The sequence below is a fragment of the Oncorhynchus mykiss genome, unplaced genomic scaffold (genome assembly GCF_013265735.2).
Source record: "Oncorhynchus mykiss isolate Arlee unplaced genomic scaffold, USDA_OmykA_1.1 un_scaffold_222, whole genome shotgun sequence".
Taxonomy (NCBI): domain Eukaryota; kingdom Metazoa; phylum Chordata; class Actinopteri; order Salmoniformes; family Salmonidae; genus Oncorhynchus; species Oncorhynchus mykiss.
In genome coordinates this window covers 310364-330102 of record NW_023493691.1, presented here as the reverse complement: position 1 = coordinate 330102, position 19739 = coordinate 310364, and the positions used below count along the sequence as shown (strand labels likewise).

At 40.1% G+C, this 19739-nt stretch overlaps 3 protein-coding genes across 4 annotated transcripts in view; 1 reads left to right on the top strand and 2 right to left on the bottom strand.

Annotated features, from left to right (window-relative positions):
• Positions 1 to 2780, bottom strand: part of LOC110528884 (zinc finger protein 585A) — a 244943-nt gene extending 242163 nt beyond the window's left edge. The window contains exon 1 of the mRNA XM_036973112.1: positions 2635 to 2780. Coding sequence (XP_036829007.1) covers positions 2635 to 2737 — 103 coding nt within the window. The 5' untranslated portion in view covers positions 2738 to 2780. The remainder of the gene's footprint in view (positions 1 to 2634) is intronic.
• LOC110528866 (gastrula zinc finger protein XlCGF17.1-like) overlaps positions 1 to 19739 on the top strand; it is a 212827-nt gene that overhangs the window by 79660 nt on the left and 113428 nt on the right. The gene's annotated exons all lie outside the window — the stretch shown is intronic.
• LOC110516274 (gastrula zinc finger protein XlCGF26.1) overlaps positions 14036 to 19739 on the bottom strand; it is a 158126-nt gene continuing 152422 nt past the window's right edge. The window contains exon 2 of the mRNA XM_036973114.1: positions 14036 to 17170. Within this exon, the coding sequence (XP_036829009.1) occupies positions 15684 to 17170 (1487 nt within the window). The 3' untranslated portion in view covers positions 14036 to 15683. The remainder of the gene's footprint in view (positions 17171 to 19739) is intronic.

Sequence of the window (19739 nt, the reverse complement as noted above, 5' to 3'; positions counted from 1 at the left end):
TGTTTGGGGTTTTAGGCTGCGTTTCTGTACAGCACTTTGTGACTTCTTTAACCCTATTTCCTACTGATCAACCTTTAGGCTTCAACCACTGTCTCCCATCACATGGTCTTTAACAATATCATCCATGGACATAGATATTGGGACCGCAGAGATTTTTACTCCCTTCAATTTAGCATAAACTCCAGGGTCATGGCTTCTGAGCTTCGTCCCATTATGATTTCCCATTTGAAGAATCTTCCCTTGCTGAACCTGACCAGCACAAGATATTAACAATCTACCATTTTCAATATTTTATTTCACCTTTATTTAACCAGGTAGGCTAGTTCAGAACAAGTTCTCATTTACACAGCTGCATCCCAGTTTAACTTCACCTCTTTTTATGGCCTTGGTTAATCAGGGTGTAAATGAGGCCCTGTGGTCTCCTCAAACACCATCCCAACTTTCCACATTATTACTCTAGCTCCCTACCTTGGGCCTGTAGTTACTATACTACATGCGCCCCTGCTTCCAGTATCATTATCTCGGTTCTTCCTATGTCTTCCCACTACAGACCATTCACATACTAGGCCCTCATCCTCCCGCTCCATATCATCACAACTGTCCCCCACATTGATCGCATTCCAACACAGCTGTTGCTTCTCAAACTCTCCATTTCCATTGTTTCATTGGTGCAAAACTCATTCCATTGAGGGCCAATTCTCACCAGGTGTTCCTTTTTTCCTTTCAATTCAAACCTAGACAATCAGATGAGGGGAGTTCCTTTCTAATTAGTGACCTTAATTCATTAATCAAGTACAAGGGTGGAGCGAAAACCCGCAGACACTTGGTCCTCCGTGGAATGGGTTTGATACGTGCACCGATTCATCCTCATTAATCGACGCCATTCCATGCAGTTGGCCTCTCTCTCCAAATGGTGAAGGATAACTTCAGTTAGCTTCCCTCTATTTTGACACTTCATCACGCAGCCTCATGTCGCCATTTCACCACGAGCAAACTCCTAGAAAGACGACCGAAACCGTTGAAGCCGCCATTTGACTTGCCTCGTCCGAATCATCCTGATCTCGCGAGCTTACATTAACGAAACAGTGTATGTAAACTCGCGAGAACAGGATGGTTCGGACGAGGCTATTTACCAGCTCATAAACATTTTACACAAAACCAAGAACATGTAAAAACGACCTCAAATAAGTGGAATCTTAATGAAATGACTTTGACGAAAATATGTACATACACTCAGATAAACCCAAAGTCTAGTTATGTGACTTGTAAAATCGTTTTTAATCACGTTCTTCACTCACTCGGTTAGACTCCAAAATAACACATACAATTAAAACCATTACCAGGCGTGAAACGGATTTGTTACCTAGCATGTTATATATTCTTTCGACATTAGAAAGTTTAAACATGCTATTACATACCTACAATGATACAAACGGAACGGAAAAATGGCTGTGTTTTTTTTGACTTGGCTATGACCTAACATGTTGTGCTTTCGCTGTAAATCACTTTTTAAATCGGACACCATGGGTAGATTAAGTGACCCCAAACTTTTGAATTGAGCTCAGGTGCATCCTGTTTCCATTGATCATCATTGAGATGTTTCGACAACTTGATATATAAAAATATTAAATATATATGTATCAGATATAAATCATCAGGATGTGACAGTCCACTGGTTATGTTCAACACTTCTCCAATCGTTGCGTAGTAAAATAAAGGTTAATAATAATAGTTAGGCTCTACATGAGCATTAGCTGCTACTTCTCTCAATCCCGTTTTAAAAAGTTTCCCTGTGTGACATTCCTTGAGACCAACCAGAAATGTTTCCTTGGCCAAATATTCCCAGATTTTCATGAAAACAACATGTTCTCTCGTTTCTGCCTCACCAAATGTTGAACGAGACAAAAGAGTAGGCTAGGTGAGCATCAATCACTAGTTCGGTGCAGCAGACTGCAGGTGTGTATTGCTGCAAGAGCGATGAGCCGCCACAATGGTGTTTTTTAGTAAAGTTAGATCAATGTCTTGGACGATCACCTAATGATTAATTAGCAGTCCACATCACCAAAGATTATAGCATAACATTACTGTTACAACAAAAACAACACCTATTTTCTTAGGAGGTTTTAGAATGGTTTGTTGAATCGTCCCAAACTCAACAGCGAGCGATTAAGCATAATGTGCTTTGATTAAAACTAAATACAGGAAGTCTAAATAATTTAACACCATCTACTCTAATTTGCTAACCAAACAGTATTTCAAGAAGATTTAAATGCATATTCCCATGAAATTGATTGAGATCAAACGATTGGCATGCAGACGCAGCTTGGTCATTTCACTGGTAAAACGTGAAGAATTATAATTCAATATTGACAGTGATGATGCCTTGGCCTATTTTGAAATGAGGAATGCCTAACTTGGTGATTGAGGGTATTAAACATTTTCAATGTTTTTGAGACAATGTGTGGGGAAAGGCAGGCGATACAAGTTTTTTTTTTAAATTGCTTCGCTGTGAAGTCTTGAGTTGTTCAGGAATGCGTGATGTTAGAATTACAGAATTAGACCTAGCAATAGACTGGTCCTAACTTATGGAGGTCTAATTTATGAAGATAACTTCTAGATAGAACCAGCTTTTACCATGACTAACAGTTGTCCTAATCTTCTCCTCCTCTTCTTCATCTTTAATGTTGACATTCAGCTCCAGTGTTTGACTGCAGTCTTCCAGCTTCACTGATGTCATCTCTGGATCCTGCAGAGCAAACTGGGCTCCACTGTCACAATCAGGACCCAGTGACTGTAGGTTTGAACTCAGTGTGGAAGGAGAGAGGAAGGCTGGGTTTGTCCTCACTGTTGATGTTAACGGCCTCAGACTTAATCTGAGTCGGTCTGTAGTAATAAAGACAAACGGACACAAAAGTTATTTTCTTGACAGTTCTGGCACTTTATTCTGTAAAAATATTTTCTTGTTTTTCATGTTCAATTATCTCATTTCAGTAGATCGGGTAGATAATCCTTGACAAAACATTCATTCATGTTAGACACAAAGTACACATTTTAAATTGCACAACATAAATACACTTAATCTATAGTAGATTTCCTAAATTCACATAAATGCATAAATGACTCAAAAACCATTTAGTACAAGGTTGCAGTATGTTTCAGGCAGCACTATGTACTATTTTCCTGAATAACCTTGTCTTCACTGTATTATTTCACTCACAAAAACCAATTGTATTTCCCGTTCACACCATATTAAGAATTATCAGGGTTCGTACAGTGGCAAGTCAAATTCAAGGACTTTTCAGCCACTAATATTTATTTACTTGAAGCCCAGTGTGAAAACCCTGAATTATAGATAAATATAGAAACAACTGAATGTGTCTGAATATTAGTACACATGTAAAGAACTGATAATCATTACATTCAGCTTCAGAACTGTAGACCAACTGAAATGTTCTCTCTCTGATGAGGCACTACCTGCACTGAAGTCCGTTGATGCAGACCTCCTATGGTATCATGGAGGTCCACAAACAAACCTTTAAGGTCCATGTCTGTCTAATTCAGTACTAAGAAAATAAAACAAGAAATCCCTATTAACTCCTACCACACCCTCCCCTTCCCCAATAACCCTCCCACACCCCCCAATAAACTATATCAATAGATCCCTTTCTATGTTTGCAAACATTGGGGTTTATATCATGCTGAGACAATCCACCCCCAGATTATCCAGCTTATCAAAAACCATACCGACAGTAACATCTGTTACCCCCAACAACTCTGCTGCAGTTTACAAGATAACTTTAAACCTGGTATTTCTGCTTTACACAATCCAAGTTGTTGATAACCTTACCAATGAAAGCTATGAAGTACATTTTATTCACTATTAAAGCATCCTTTGTCACAGTGCATTTATGGGCGCAATATTTCTGAACAGGCCTCGAAACCATGTCAGGACTAGTAGAAAGACCAGTTCTGACAGTAGGTCCTCTTACTACAGGACCAGCCATGGAAGCTCCATCGGTCTGCACTGTAGTTCCACCAGTCTGTCTTACAGCCTCTGCATATGATACATCAAGACAGATTCTATATCTCTGAGCATCTCTCTGCACCTGGCATCCACCAAATGCTGCTCTTTGTCCTCCACACAATTGCAACACTTAACAGTCACATTGCTCCAACATTCACCGTAATCATGTTCCCCACCACACTTGGCACATCTTTTCACTCAACAGCTACATGTCCCATTCTTTGGCATTTAAAAACACTGTGATGATTCACTGTTGCTGATCCAGTTTCAACTGTTCTGCTATGGAACCCTGACCTGTTCACCGGACGTGCTACCTGTCCCAGACCTGCTGTTTCCAACTCTCTAGAGACAGCAGGAGCGGTAGAGATACTCTCAATGATCGGCAATGAAAAGCCAACTGACATTTACTCCTGAGGTGCTGACCTGTTGCACCCTCGACATCCACTGTGATTATTATTATTTGACCCTGCTGGTCATTTATGAACATTTGAACATCTTGGCCATGTTCTGTTATAATCTCCACCCAGCACAGCCAGAAGAGGACTGGCCACCCCTCATAGCCTGGTTCCTCTCAAGGATTCTTCCTAGATTCTGGCCTTTCATGGGAGTTTTTCCTAGCCACTGTGCTTCTACACCTGCATTGCTTGCTGTTTGTTGTTTTAGGCTGGGTTTCTGTACAGCACTGATGTGACTTCTTTAACCCTCTTTCCTACTGATCAACCTTTAGGCTTCAACCACTGTCTCCCTTCACATGGTCTTTAACAATATCATCCATGGACATAGATATTGGGACCTCAGAGATTATTACTCCCTTCAATGTAGCATCAGCTCCAGGTTCATGGCTTCTGAGCTTTGTCCCATTATGATTTTCCATTTGAAGAATCTTCCCTTGCTGAACCTGACCAGCACAAGATTAACAATCTACCACTTTCAATTTCACCTTTATTTAACCAGGTAGGCTCGTTCAGAACAAGTTCTCATTTACCCAGTTTAACTACACCTCTTTTTATGGCCTTGGTTAATCAGGGTGTAAACGAGGCCCTGTGGTCACCTCAAACACCATCCCAACTTTCCACTCTAACACATTATTACTCTAGCTCCCTACCGTGGGCCTGTAGTTACTATACTACATGGGCCTCTGCTTCCAGTATCATTATCTATGTTCTTCCTATGTCTTCCCACTACAGAGAACATTCACATACTAGGCCCTCATCCTCCCGCTCCATATCATCACAACTGTCCCCCACATTGATCGCATTCCAGCACAGCTGTTGCTTCTCAAACTCTCAATTTCCATCGTTTCAGGGGTGTCAAACTCATTCTATTGATGGCCAAATCTCATCAGGTTTTCCTTTCAAATAAAACCTAGACAATCAGATGAGGGGAGTTCCTTTCTAAATAGTGACCTTAATTCATTAATCAAGTACAGGTGTGGAGCGAAAACACCCAGACACTTGGTCCTCCATGGAATGAGTTTGATACGTGCTCCGATTCATCCACATTAATCGACGCCATTCCATGCAGTTGGCCTCTCTCTCCAAATGGTGCAGGATAACTCCAGTTAGCCTCCCTCTATTTTGACACTCGATCACACAGCCTCATGTCGCCATTTCACCACGAGCAAACTCCTAGAAAGACGACCGAAACCGTTGAAGCCGCCATTTGACTTGCCTCGTCTGAACCATCCAGGTCTCGCGATCTTACATTAACGAAACAGTGCATGTAAACTCGCGAGAACAGGATGCTTCGGACGAGGCTATTTACCAGCTCATAAACATTTTACCCAAAACCGAGATCATGTAAAAACGAACTTAAATAAATTGAATCTTTATGAAATGACTGACGACAATATGTACATAGACTCAGATAAACCCAAAGTCTAGTTATGTGACTTGTAAAATCGTTTTTAATCACGTTCTTCACTCACTCGGTTAGACTCCAAAATAACACATACAATTAAAACCATTACCAGGCGTGAAACGGATTTGTTACCTAGCATGTTATATATTCTTTGGACATTAGAAAGTTTAAACATGCTATTACATACCTACAATGATACATTTGAAACGGACACAACCACTATCGACACAACAGCACAGTTCTGTCGTTTCGACCTGGAACTTCCTGTTCCCCACCTCGACAATATAACAGCGTCATCTTCTTCTCTGGTATACTGACATTTACACAAATATAACGTGTCTGCCGCCACCTACTGTAAGGTTAGTAAACTGTAGAAGAAAATACATTTCCTTTACGGAAAAGGGGAGGGGGAACAACGACGTCAAAACCAAATACATAAATAGATAAATAACAACATCCCACTCGTTCAGTCACAGTCCTATTCAAATCACATCCCTACACAGTCTCATGGGCCTCGTAGGGAGGAACATCTTCAGTCAGTATTCCCTGCAATCAGTGATGTAAAGTACTTAGGTACAAATATTTTAAGTACTGTGTCAGGAGTTTTTGGGGGTATCAGAGTGAGCTGAGGGTTGTCAGATTGTCAGTTCATATCGCTCTCGGAGCCACACTGGCGGAGGAGGAGGGTTGATTCAAGCGTTCTGACCTCACAACGGCAGTCAAGCATCCAAGATAACTGGTTAGCATTGGCTAGCTTGCTAGCTACTTCCACTACAAATGAGCGAACTCTGACCATTTTACTCGCCTTAGCAGAGCTGGTTAGGCTGTGTTCATGTTATCCAGAGCATTGGTGACTTTAACTGTGCTACACGCAACAATTTAATTACGCTTTTTTTTTTTTTGCCGACGTTTACTGACACCGGCCGTATTCAAGGGGTGTTGAGCGTTCCTTTTTCATCAATTATTCTGCCCTCTGGCACTCAGACCAGAGTGCTCTGAAATTGGAGTATATAGCCAGAGCGAATTTAGAAACGCACGCCATGTCTGTGTTGGAGTGTGCCCCTGACTATCCGTACATTTAAACTACAAGAAAAGCGTGCTGTCTATTTCGCTAAATATAATGAATTTGAAATTATTTATACTTTTACCTTTGATACTTATGTATATGTCAAACCAAATACTTTTAGACTTTTACTCAAGTAGTATTTTACTGGGTGGCTTTCACCTTTTCCTTGACTCAAGTATCTTTACTTTAACTCAAGTATGACAATTGGGTACTTTTTAACCACTGCCTGCAATGCTTCCAATGTTAATTCCTGAACTCCCAAAAACCTTTCAGCCGAACGTACAATTAATATTTACATTCGGTATTCTTCAACTGGTAAACGACATTATGAATCTCAACAGGCTGCGGGGCATCCACTGCCATAGCTTCCTCAGCACCAATCGCTCTTTAAACTGTTTCCGCGCCTCCCAGTAGGAGAACTACTGTAGTTTATTGATGTGGATGTTCCCTGATATAATTGGTCAGTTTCGGTGTTATGAAACTGATGGAGACTATTGGTGAAAAAAAAAATATATATATATATATATATATATAAATCTATATATATATATATATATATATTTATTTATTTATTTAACTAGGCACAAAGCATACATAACAGGTTAGGATAATTAAAGTGGAGGTTAGGAGACTGAGGTTAAGGTTAGGAAAAGGGTGAGGGTTAGGGATTTGTTTACCATGCAGGATTGGATAACGAATGTGGCAGGTTATGATAATTAACGGTGGTTATGAGACTGAGATTAAGGTTAGGAAAAAGGTTAAGGTTAGGCATAGCTACAATTCTACAGTTCTCAACAACTGTTGTACCCAACACAAAAGAAACGGCCACGGACCAATGGGGAGCATCAATTGGTGTAAACTTGATATCATGAAACACCCGATATCAGAGAACGCCCCTAATTGCGGTCTGCAATTACATCCTTCTCGGATCAAGGGGCCAGGCTTCCAGTCTACACGCATGCTTTCCACTGTGCTCAGAGGGCATTTTCGGTACTGCAGTTCAGCTGAATAATGGCCCAATTCCCATTGACGGCCCCATAGCGAAGTCAATTTCTTTTTTTAATTAAACAAGACAAATTACTCATCAAATGTGTAAACAAAACATCCATTGAATTATTCAAGTAATTTCCTTAGTCAGATTTTTTTCCCATCACTCACAGCCAAAGTTAACTATTTTAGATTCATGATGTGAGGTGGGTGAGATTATGCCACATGCAGATGCTGAAGGGAAAACACACCTCTTGATCTGCGTGTTTATAATGTAGGTTAAGGAGCAGCCTCGTCTCATAGACTCCATGTAACATAGTAAATATAAATCCGGGACTCTCAAAATAGTGTGATATGTTACATTATGGTTCCATAAGACAGATGGTTACTTAATAAATGGAATTTGGTGGTGCTGTACTGTAACAGCGATCTGAGCCAGTTGAAAGTATTGTCGCCAGGGACATATTGTTGGTGACTGTGTTCCTGAAGTGCTGTGGCCCTGTGTGCTCCTTCATTAGTTTTGTGTTTTTTATTCATTTATTTCTGGTACCCTCCTACCTGAGAGGCATGAGGCCTGTGTGGCGTTGCACTGTTAAAATCATCCCAGTGTGGAGATGAAACACCTGTGTGTTGCAAAGCCACATGCTCTGTCCTCTCTGCTCTACCTAGGTGTTTTAATGTGGGTAATACAGAGATAATACTAATTCAGAGAGAACCACTGCCCTACCTAGGTGTTTTAATGTTGGTAATACTAATATATAGATAATACTAATAGAGATAACCACTGCTCTACCTAGGTGTTTTAATGTTGGTAATACTAATATAGAGATAATACTAATACAGACAACCACTGCTCTACCTAGGTGTTTTAATGTTGGTAATAGTAATATAGAGATAATACTAATAGAGATAACCACTGCTCTACCTAGATGTTTTAATGTTGGTAATACTAATATAGAGAGAATACTAATAGAGATAACCACTGCTCTACCTAGGTGTTTTAATGTTGGTAATAGTAATATAGAGATAATACTAATAGAGATAACCACTGCTCTACCTAGGTGTTTTAATGTTGGTAATACTAATATAGCGATAATACTAATACAGACAACCACTGCTCTACCTAGGTGTTTTAATGTTGGTAATACTAATATAGCGATAATACTAATACAGACAACCACTGCTCTACCTAGGTGTTTTAATGTTGGTAATACTAATATAGAGAGAATACTAATAGAGACAACCACTGCTCTACCAAGGTGTGTTACAAAGCCACATGCTCTGTCCTCTCTGCTCTACCTAGTTGTTTTAATGTGGATAATACTAATACAGAGATAACCATTGGACATGTATTTTCCATTATGCCATTGTGTTTACCACTTCAGAACCTTACATCTGTAGTTTGAATCATATACAGGGCGATAATCATTGACTTTTTCCAAATTTTGTTACGTTACTTATTTGAAAATGTATTACATACATTTTTCCCTCGTCAATATAAACACAATACCTCATAATGTTAAACCGAAAACAGGTTTTTAGACATTTTTCCCTCGTCAATATAAACACAATACCTCATAATGATAAACCGAAAACAGGTTTTTAGACATTTTTCCCTCGTCAATATAAACACAATACCTCATAATGATAAACCGAAAACAGGTTTTTAGACATTTTTCCCTCGTCAATATAAACACAATACCTCATAATGATAAACCGAAAACAGGTTTTTAGACATTTTTCCCTCGTCAATATAAACACAATACCTCATAATGATAAACCGAAAACAGGTTTTTAGACATTTTTCCCTCGTCAATATAAACACAATACCTCATAATGTTAAACCGAAAACAGGTTTTTAGACATTTTTCCCTCGTCAATATAAACACAATACCTCATAATGTTAAACCGAAAACAGGTTTTTAGACATTTTTCCCTCGTCAATATAAACACAATACCTCATAATGTTAAACCGAAAACAGGTTTTTAGACATTTTTCCCTCGTCAATATAAACACAATACCTCATAATGTTAAACCGAAAACAGGTTTTTAGACATTTTTCCCTCGTCAATATAAACACAATACCTCATAATGTTAAACCGAAAACAGGTTTTTAGACATTTTTCCCTCGTCAATATAAACACAATACCTCATAATGTTAAACCTCATTTTTTTATTTCACCTTTATTTTTTTGTGAATTTTACCCCTTTTTCTCCCCAATTTCGTGGTAGCCAATTGTTTTTAGTAGCTACTATCTTGTCTCATCGCTACAACTCCCGTACGGGCTCGGGAGAGACGAAGGTTGAAAATCATGCGTCCTCCGATACACAACCCAACCAAGCCGCACTGCTTCTTAACACAGCGCCATCCAACCCGGAAGGAAACACCGTTGAGGAAGAAGGAGGAAGGAAACACCGTGCACCTGGCAACCTTGGCTAGCGCGCACTGCGCCCGGCCCGCCACAGGAGTCGCTGGTGCGCGATGAGACAAGGATTTCCCTACCGGCCAAACCCTCCCTCTCTTGTGGCGCAGCTGGCGCTGCAGTACAGCGCCCTTAACCACTGCGCCACCCGGGTAGCCTAACTGCGCCACCCAACTAGCCTTACCAGGTAGGCTAGTTGAGAACAAGTTCTCATTTACAACTGCGACCTGGCCAAGATAAAGCATAGCAGTGTGAACAGACAACAACACAGAGTTACACATGGAGTAAACAATAAACAAGTCAATAACACAGTATATATATTTTTTTAAATAAAGAGTCTATATACATTGTGTGCAAAAGGCATGAGGAGGTAGGCGAATAATAAAAATTTAGCAGATTAACACTGGAGTGATAAATGATCAGATGGTCATGTACAGGTAGAGATATTGGTGTGCAAATGAGCAGAAAAGTAAATAAATAAAAAACAGTATGGGGATGAGGTAGTTAAATTGGGTGGTCTATTTACCGATGGACTATGTACAGCTGCAGCGATCGGTTAGCTGCTCAGATAGCAGATGTTTAAAGTTGGCGAGGGAGATGAAAGTCTCCAACTTCAGCGATTTTTGCAAAGTGAGCTCAAGTGCATCCTGTTTCCATTGATCATCCTTTAGATGGTTCTACAACTTGACTGGAGTCCACCTGTGGCAAATTCAAATGATTGGACATGATTGGAAAAGGATCACACCTGTCGATATAAGGTTCCACAGTTGACAGTGCATGTCAGAGCAAAAACCAAGCAATGAGGACGAAGAAATTGTCTGTCGAGCTTCGAGACAGGTTTGTGGCGAGGAACAAATCTGGATAAGAGTACCAACACATTTCTCAAATCTCTGTTGAATGGGCTCCCTGCTTGTGCCGTCAAACTCCTGCTTTACATTGGGAGCAAACCTTTCATGGGCTCCCGAGTGGCGCAGCGGTCTAAGGAACTGCATCTCAGTGCAAGAGGCATAACTACAGTCCCTGGTTCGAAGCCATGCTATATCACATCTGACCGTGATTGGGAGTGCCATAGGGAAGCACACATTTGGCCCAGCATCGTCTGGGTTTTGCCGGGGTAGGCCGTCATTGTATATAATAATTTGTTCTTAACTGACTTGACTAGTTAAATAAAGATTAAATAAAAACTTTTAAAAAGTGGGATGCATGCCAGCAAATCCACTACACAACACATTACTAAACAATAAATTAATTGTAACACAAACTGTTACATAAAGCTGACCAAACAGCATAGTCCCAACAATTTACCACTGCTACACCTGCCTATCAGCGGAACCATGTCTGGCAACGAAACAGTTCATTCAGCCTCATTTACTGTCTTTTAAAGTAACATGGTTGACTTACTTAAACAAACGTGGTTTCTACTGACATTTGAGATGTACAAACTATGGCATAAGGGGACGACAAGCAGACAAGAGGCAATCCATAATTTCGATTAAGACATTAATGAGCGAGCTAGGATGGACGTAGTCAATATAACTATTTGTTCAGCACTTTTGAAATGTACAGCGACAGAATTCAGAACATGGGCTGTTCTTACAGTGTTCTCCCTGTACGCCAAGTCAGAACCGTAGGATAAATAAAAGGGCATATATGCAGACAATGAAAATTCGTACAATATTACATTTCTCAAAAACATGTTATAAGCTTCATGTGAACCACCAAGTCAGAACAGTAGGCAAAATTAAGAGGTGAAACAAGACCAAAATATTAGGGTGAGGCACATGGGCTACTAACATCTTACTACACAACATACACTTGGTATTACTTTCTTAGCTACAGTACACACATCTCCCTGGCATGTTACATCATTTATGCAGAAGCAAACAAGACATTTTTGGACTCACCTTGTTGTGCTGTGCTCACTCGAACAGGAAGGTGGCGCGGCGGTCCTTCGTGGGTTTATTTTGTCATCAAACTTCATCAAAGTCTGGCATTCTCTGGATTTATGGTGCTTTCAAGACAACTGGGAACTCAGGAAAAAAATGATGACGTCAGTGATTTTCAGGTCGTAGCTGTAGAAAGAGGCCCGAGTTCCCAATTTACAATTCTGAGTTGGATGAAAGTTCAAAACATATTTTCTCAGTCATAGCTTGTTTTTCCCCAAGTCCCCAGTTGTTTTGAACTCACACAAGTCAGATTTTGCAGTACCGAGTTAAGTTGATTTGAGCGTGGCACAAATCAAGCTTCATTGACAGCATGGCCAATGTTGAATGTTTACAGTTTTAAACTAGGAAAAGAGCCCCTTAATCTTAGACTTGGGACCACAGAGCCACTCCACTGAATAGTAGACTAATGATTGCTTTGCAATGCTTGCAGTTTGCCACTGATTCCTTCCAAACCACTCATTGTTGAATTTGCAATTTGTTGTGTAATGTTTATGTCCAATGACCGATGAGCACCGACACATTTTATCTATAATTTCTCATTATTTCTCTTCATATGACAAAGATTAAAAAGGATTTGCCAGTAGACTGTCAACTTGATTCATGATGATGACTGCTAGCTCAGATGTTGAAAGTATGATGCTGACATGATCAGTCCAATCAAAGCGACTGTAGATATCACATGATTTGAAGTTATTCTATCTGTGGACAATGACCTTAAGCCTTCTTGGATGGGCACTTCTCAAGGCAGCACCCAAGGGGCTTGAATTTTCAATTTCTACCCTTAGACTTGGAAGTGACGTATTGTCCCCATGAATGACAGAACACTGAGCCAGTCACGGCGCAAAGCTCCCTATTTTCTGCGGGCTTGCCCCACTTCCACAGAAAGCTGAAGACCTGCATTTTGGAGCTGCCTTACTCAAGAAAACAAAAAAAAAGAGTCCATGTTTGTATGCAGCTTTATTAATAACTCAATTATATGTTTTTTAACATTGTTTGCAAACAAATCATTTATTTCACACTGTTTTATCGCTAAAACTGTGGGGCTCACAACAGGTGGCTCACCTGCCCTGAATGATGGGTCTCCACTGAACTTATCTAGAACACTGCAGTCCGTCTGGGTGTTTAACCTTCCCAAGATCCCTCAGGTCATCCTGCTCCTCCGTACATTCCACTGGCTTCCAGTCAAAGCTCACATCCACTACAAGACAATGGTGCTTAATTACGGTGCAGCAAGAGGAACTGCCCCATCTCTACTTTCAGGCTCAAACCCTGTATCCCAACCCGAGCACTCAGTTCTGCCACCTCTGATCTCATGGCCGTCCCACTGCTACAGGAGGTCAAGCTCCCTCTCAGCCCAGTCAAAGCACTTCTCTGTCCTGGCACCACAATGGTGGCACCAGCTTCCCTCTGATGCTAGGACAGCAGAGTCCCATCTGCCCATCTGCCCGAAAAGGTCTGAAACAGCTACGTCTTTAAAGAGTACCCCCCCCCCCCCCAAATACAAATAATAATAATTTAGCACTGACTAATTGAGGGGAAATGTATTTACTGTGATATGTGGTTGTCTCACCTGGCTATCTCAAGATGAATGTACTTAATGTGCTGGTGACGTCACAGGGTCAGAGAGAACTCCTGACTGTAGTCATACAAAAACACTCCAGGCACTCAGCCCAAAATAACCATTCATACTGTCAGATCTAATATGAAGAACTGAATACTAAAGAGAAGAAGAGGTTGACCAGTACATATTCATGTAACTTTATTTTTCATTGGCAGATCAATAAAGTTTGCTTCAATGCAGTTATCCAAACACATTCATGATCAGTAACTAAAATAACTAATCTAGTTTAAAAGACCATTAATAAACACATGGATTCATTTCATAAACTGTGTATCATTAAATAAAGTTGTAAAATAATCCCCCCAAACTAGTGGTGAAAAGTGATCATCACACCATCTCTATCTGATACATGTTAGGGGCGGAAGGTAGACTTGTGGTTGGAGCGTTGGGCCAGTAACCAAAAGGTCCCCGAGCTGACAAGGTAAAACTCTGTTGTTCTGCCTCTGAACAAGGCAGTTAACCCACTGAATTTGTTTTTAACAGACTTGCAGAGTTAAATAAAGGTTAAACATTTTTTTTTAAAAGAAGTGTCTACTAGCTCAATCCCACAAAATACTGCAGAGGGACAACCTGGTCTCAGAGCAAAACGTATTATGTATTACAAAAACATCCGTGCCACTCCATTTAGTATGTTAGGTTACATTACAATACCAATAAAAACTGAACTAAAATATAAACTAAACATGTAAAGTGTTGGTTTCATGAGCTGAAATAAAACATTCCAGCAATGTTCCATGTGCAGAAAAAGCTAATTTCTCTCAAATGTTGTGCACAACTTTGTTACTATCCCTGTTCGTGAGCATTTCAGCCTTTGTCAAGATAATCCATCCACCTGACAGGTGTGAAATATCAAGATGCTGATAAAACAGCATTATCATTACACAAGTGCACCTTGTGCTGGGGGACAATAAAAGGCCACACAACACAATGTCACATATATCTCAAGTTCAGGGAATGTGCAATTGCATGATGACTGCAGGAGAGAATTCAATATGTATATCTCTACCATAAGCCACCTCTAACGTCTTTTTAGAGAATTTGGCAGTACATCCAACCGGCCTCACAACTGCAGATCACATGTAACTACGGCAGCCCAGGACCTCTTCACCTGCAGGATTGTCTTGGAGGGGGCTGAGTAGTATTTCTGTCTGTAATCAAGACCTTTTGTGGGGAAAAACTCATGCCGATTGAATGGGCCTGGCTCCCAAGTGGGCCTATGCCCTCCCAAGTCCCACCCATGGCGGAGCCCCTGCCCAGTCATGTGAAATCCATAGATTATGGCCTCTTATTTAAAATGACTGATTTCCTTGTACAAACTATAAATCTTTGAAATTGTTTGGTTTAGATTGTTGTTCAGTATAATACGACTTGTAGGAAGTATCGTATGTTAAGAATTACAATTCTTACGTTATTTTACGCATTGCTATTCATACAATATGTTACGAACTTGTAATATGTATGATATGCTAACATACTAAGTAATAGCTAAAAAGTAGTAAGTAGTTGCAAAGTTGCATGCTAAGCTAACATACTAAGTAATAGCTAAAAAGTAGTAAGTAGTTGCAAAGTTGCTGATTAGCTAAAATGCTACAGTCCTCCTTGATGAGATTCTAAACACAGCAGCCTTTGGCTAGAAGTTTGAGTTAAACGCCCACCCTTCCACAGAGCAGGAGTAAGACTTCTCTCCTGTGTGACTACATTGGTGTGTTAAGTTGCTATGGTGAGAGAAACTCACCCAAAAGTCAGAGCAGACACTCATGCGTGTGTTCTCTGATGAACTATTAGCTCGGTTGCTGTTTTGAAGCATTTTACACAAACAGAGCAGGAGTATGGCTTCTCCCCTGTATGTATACGTTCATGTGATTTTAAGCTGGAAAGTTGCGAGAAACTAGTTCCACAGTCAAAGCAGACGTAAGGCTTCTCTCCCGTGTGTGTTCTCTGGTGAACTTTTAGCTCATTTGATGTTTTAAAACATTTTCCACAGTCAGAGCAGGAATAAGGCTTCTCTCCTGTGTGTGTTCTCTGATGAACTTTTAGCTCATTTGATGTTTTAAAACATTTTCTACAGTCAGAGCAGGAATAAGGCTTCGCTCCTGTGTGTATACGTTGGTGTGTTTTTAAGGTGCCCAGCTGAGAGAAACTCGCCCCACAGTCAGAGCAGAAGAAAGGCTTCTCTCCTGTATGTATACGTTCATGTGATTGTAAATGGGAAAGTTGAGAGAAACTAGTTCCACAGCTAGAGCAGACGTAAGGCTTCTCTCCTGTATGTGTTCTCTGGTGAACTTTTAGCTCATTTGATGTTTTAAAACGTTTTCCACAGTCAGAGCAGGAGTATGGCTTCTCCCCTGTGTGTGTTCTCTGATGAACTTTTAGATGAGTTGATGTTGTGAAGTATTTTCCACAGTCAGAGCAGACGTAAGGCTTCTCTCCTGTATGTATACGTTCATGTGTTTTTAAGATGGAAAATTTAGAGAAACTAGTTCCACACTCAGAGCAGTAATATGGCTTGTCTCCTGTGTGTGTTCTCTGATGAACTTTTAGCTCAGTTGATGTTTTGAAGCATTTTCCACAGTCAAAGCAGAAGTATGGCTTCTCGCCAGTGTGTATAAGTTGGTGTGTTTTTAAGGTGCCCAGATGAGAGAAACTCGCCCCACAGTCAGAGCAGAAGAAAGGCTTCTCTCCTGTGTGTGTCTTCTGATGAACCTTTAGCTCATTTGATGTTTTAAAACGTTTTCCACAGTCAGAGCAGGAATAAGGCTTCTCTCCTGTGTGTGTTCTCTGATGAACTTTTAGATGAGTTGATGATGTGAAGCATTTTCCACAGTCAGAGCAGACGTAAGGCTTCTCTCCTGTGTGTGTTCTCTGATGAACTTTTAGCTCATATAATGTTTTAAAACATTTCCCACAGTCAGAGCAGGAGTATGGCTTCTCCCCTGTATGTATACGTTCATGTGATTTTAAGTGGGAAAGCTGAGAGAAACTAGTTCCACAGTCAGGGCAGAAGAAAGGCTTCTCTCCTGTGTGTGTTGTCTGATGAACCTTTAGCTCATTTGATGTTTTAAAACATTTTCCACAGTCAGAGCAGGAGTAAGGCTTCTCTCCTGTGTGTATTTTTAGGTGTATTCTTAGCTTTGATAGAAATGGGAAAATCTCTTCACAATGTGGGCAGTGATGAGACTTCTTAGCTCTCTGATCTCCCTGCTGTTGCTCTCTGGATGTGGAGAATGTCTCAACATGGTACCCTGTGTGAACATCAGAAAAAACTGTCAGTTGATGTGATATACATGTTAATCAAATGTATTTTATGAAGCACTTTTTAAATCAGTAGTTGTCACAAAGTGCTTAACCTGTCTGGTTCAAATCCCATAATTAAAATTATTTTACACCATTTTAAAGATAAACTTCTTGTAAATCCAGCCAGAGTCTTCGATTTCAAATAGGCTTTACGGCGAAAGCACACCAAACGATTATGTTAGGTCAGCACCTAGTCACAGAAAACTATAGTCATTTTCCAGCCAAGGAGAGGTCTCACAAGTCAGAAATAGCGATTAAATTAATCACTAACCTTTGATGATCTTCCTCAGATGGCACTCACAGGACTTCAAGTTACACAATAAATGTGTGTTTTGTTCGATAAAGTTAATCTTTATGTCCAAAAACCTCATTTGAAATTGGTGTGTTGTGTTCAGAAATGCATTGTCTCAAACAAACATCCGATTAAAGTAAAGAGAGCCACATCAAAAAACAGAAATACTCATCATAAACATTGATAAAAGATACAAGTGTTAAACATACAAATGCAGATAAACTTCTCATTAATGCAACCGCTGTGTCAGATTTCAAAAAGGCTTTACGGTGAAAGCACACTCTGCGATTATGTTAGTTCAGCGACGAGACACAGAAACCCATACAGCCATTTTCCAACCAAGGAGAGCTTCACAAAAGTCAGAAATAGCATTAAAATTAATCACTTACCTTTGATGATCTTCATCTGGTGGCACTCCCAGGTCTCCATGTTAGACAATAAATGTGTGTTTTGTTCGATAAAGTTCATCTTTATGTCCAAATACCTCCGTTTTGTTGGTGCGTTTAGTTCAGAAATCCAAAGGCACAATAAGCACTCTCGAAAAGTCAAAAAACACAATAAAAGATAGTAGAAACATGTCAAACGATGTTTAAAATCAATCTTCAGGTTGCTTTTGTCATAAATAATCAATAATATTTCAACCGGACAAAAGCTTCGTCGATGGAAAAGGGTAAACAAGAAATGCACGCTCCCGATCACATACCTGGCTCATGGATGGAAATTTCCACTGTCCTCTCATTAAAAGCGGTGTAGCTCCCTCATTTTTCAGAGTAAAACCCTAAAACAATGCCTAAAGACTGGTCACGTGTTGAGGAAGCCATAGAGATCTGAAACAATGCCTAAAGACTGGTCACATGTTGAGGAAGACAGATTTCCACTGGGTCCTAAGTCTTTGTATGGTGGATAGGCTTTCAATGGAAAAACAGCCTTTCAAAATAATAGTACTTCCCACTCCTCTTTCTATTCTGGTTAGAGCCAGTTTGCACTGTTCTGTGAAGGGAGTAGGACACAGAACTGCACGAGATCTTCAGTTTCTTGGAAATTTCTCATATGGAATAGCCTTCATTTCTCAGAACAAGAATAGACTGACGACTTTCAGAAGAAAGGTCTTTGTTTCTGGCCATTTTGAGCCTGTAATCGAAACGACAAATGTCCCAGATACTCAACTAGTCTAAAAAAGGACCGTTTTATTGCTTCTTTTATCAGCACCACAGTTTTCAACTGTGCTAACATAATTGCAAAAGGGTTTTGTAATGATCAATTAGCCCTTATAAATGATAAACTTGGATTAGCTAACACAACATGCCATTGGATCACAGGAGTGATGGTTGCTGATAATGGACTCTGTACACCTATGTAGATATTCCGTTTTAAAAAATCATCCGTTTCCAGCTACAAGTCATTTACAACATTAACAACGTCTCCACTGTATTAATGGTCAATTTGATGTTATTTTAATGGACAAAAAAAACAAGGACATTTCTAAGTGACCCTAAACTTTCCAACGGTAGTGTATGTATTCATTTCAGTAGGCTGTATGGGAAGGGGAATAAAAACTATTCTAAAACTGGGTAGGAGTCAAAAACTAATAAGAGGCAAAAGTGGTGAAAATGATTAGCTATACCATCCTCCACTCAACATCACAAGGGTGATAGTAGAATTTGTGTTTAAAGTAATGACTAAGATATTTCACCCTGAAAATGTATCACTGTGTGTAGAAAAGGCCCATGGAGTTGGTGGAATAATCCTTTAATTCATTGCCATTTACTCAGCTGGGCCAGGGGCGCTTTAATTAGGTCAGGTGGAAATGTCAGACAGATCTCAACTCCATAAAAGGAGGAAATTGCCATCGCCTGATCTCGCTGCTTTCTCTTCCTTAACTCCATCTGATCCAGAAGTTCTGTGCGTCCATGAATCCACACTACTCAGTAAATATACCACTTTATGGTTAAAGGAATTCCTGCCTCAGTCTCATCCATTCCTCTGTCACCTGACACGTTCACCTGTTCACGTTGACCTGTTCACCTTCACTGTCAGTCATCCTACCTGTCCAGCTACCCACACAGATTCCACTAATCTTTCACTGTGTGTGAAATCCATTTGACACATAAGACTTTAAGTTGGTAATATGTGCAACGTTGGCAGGATATAATTAGAACACTGTGTTCCTTACAGGACATTCTGTCCCCACCCGGAGAGGAGAAACTGTTAGGCTTGCAAAAAGC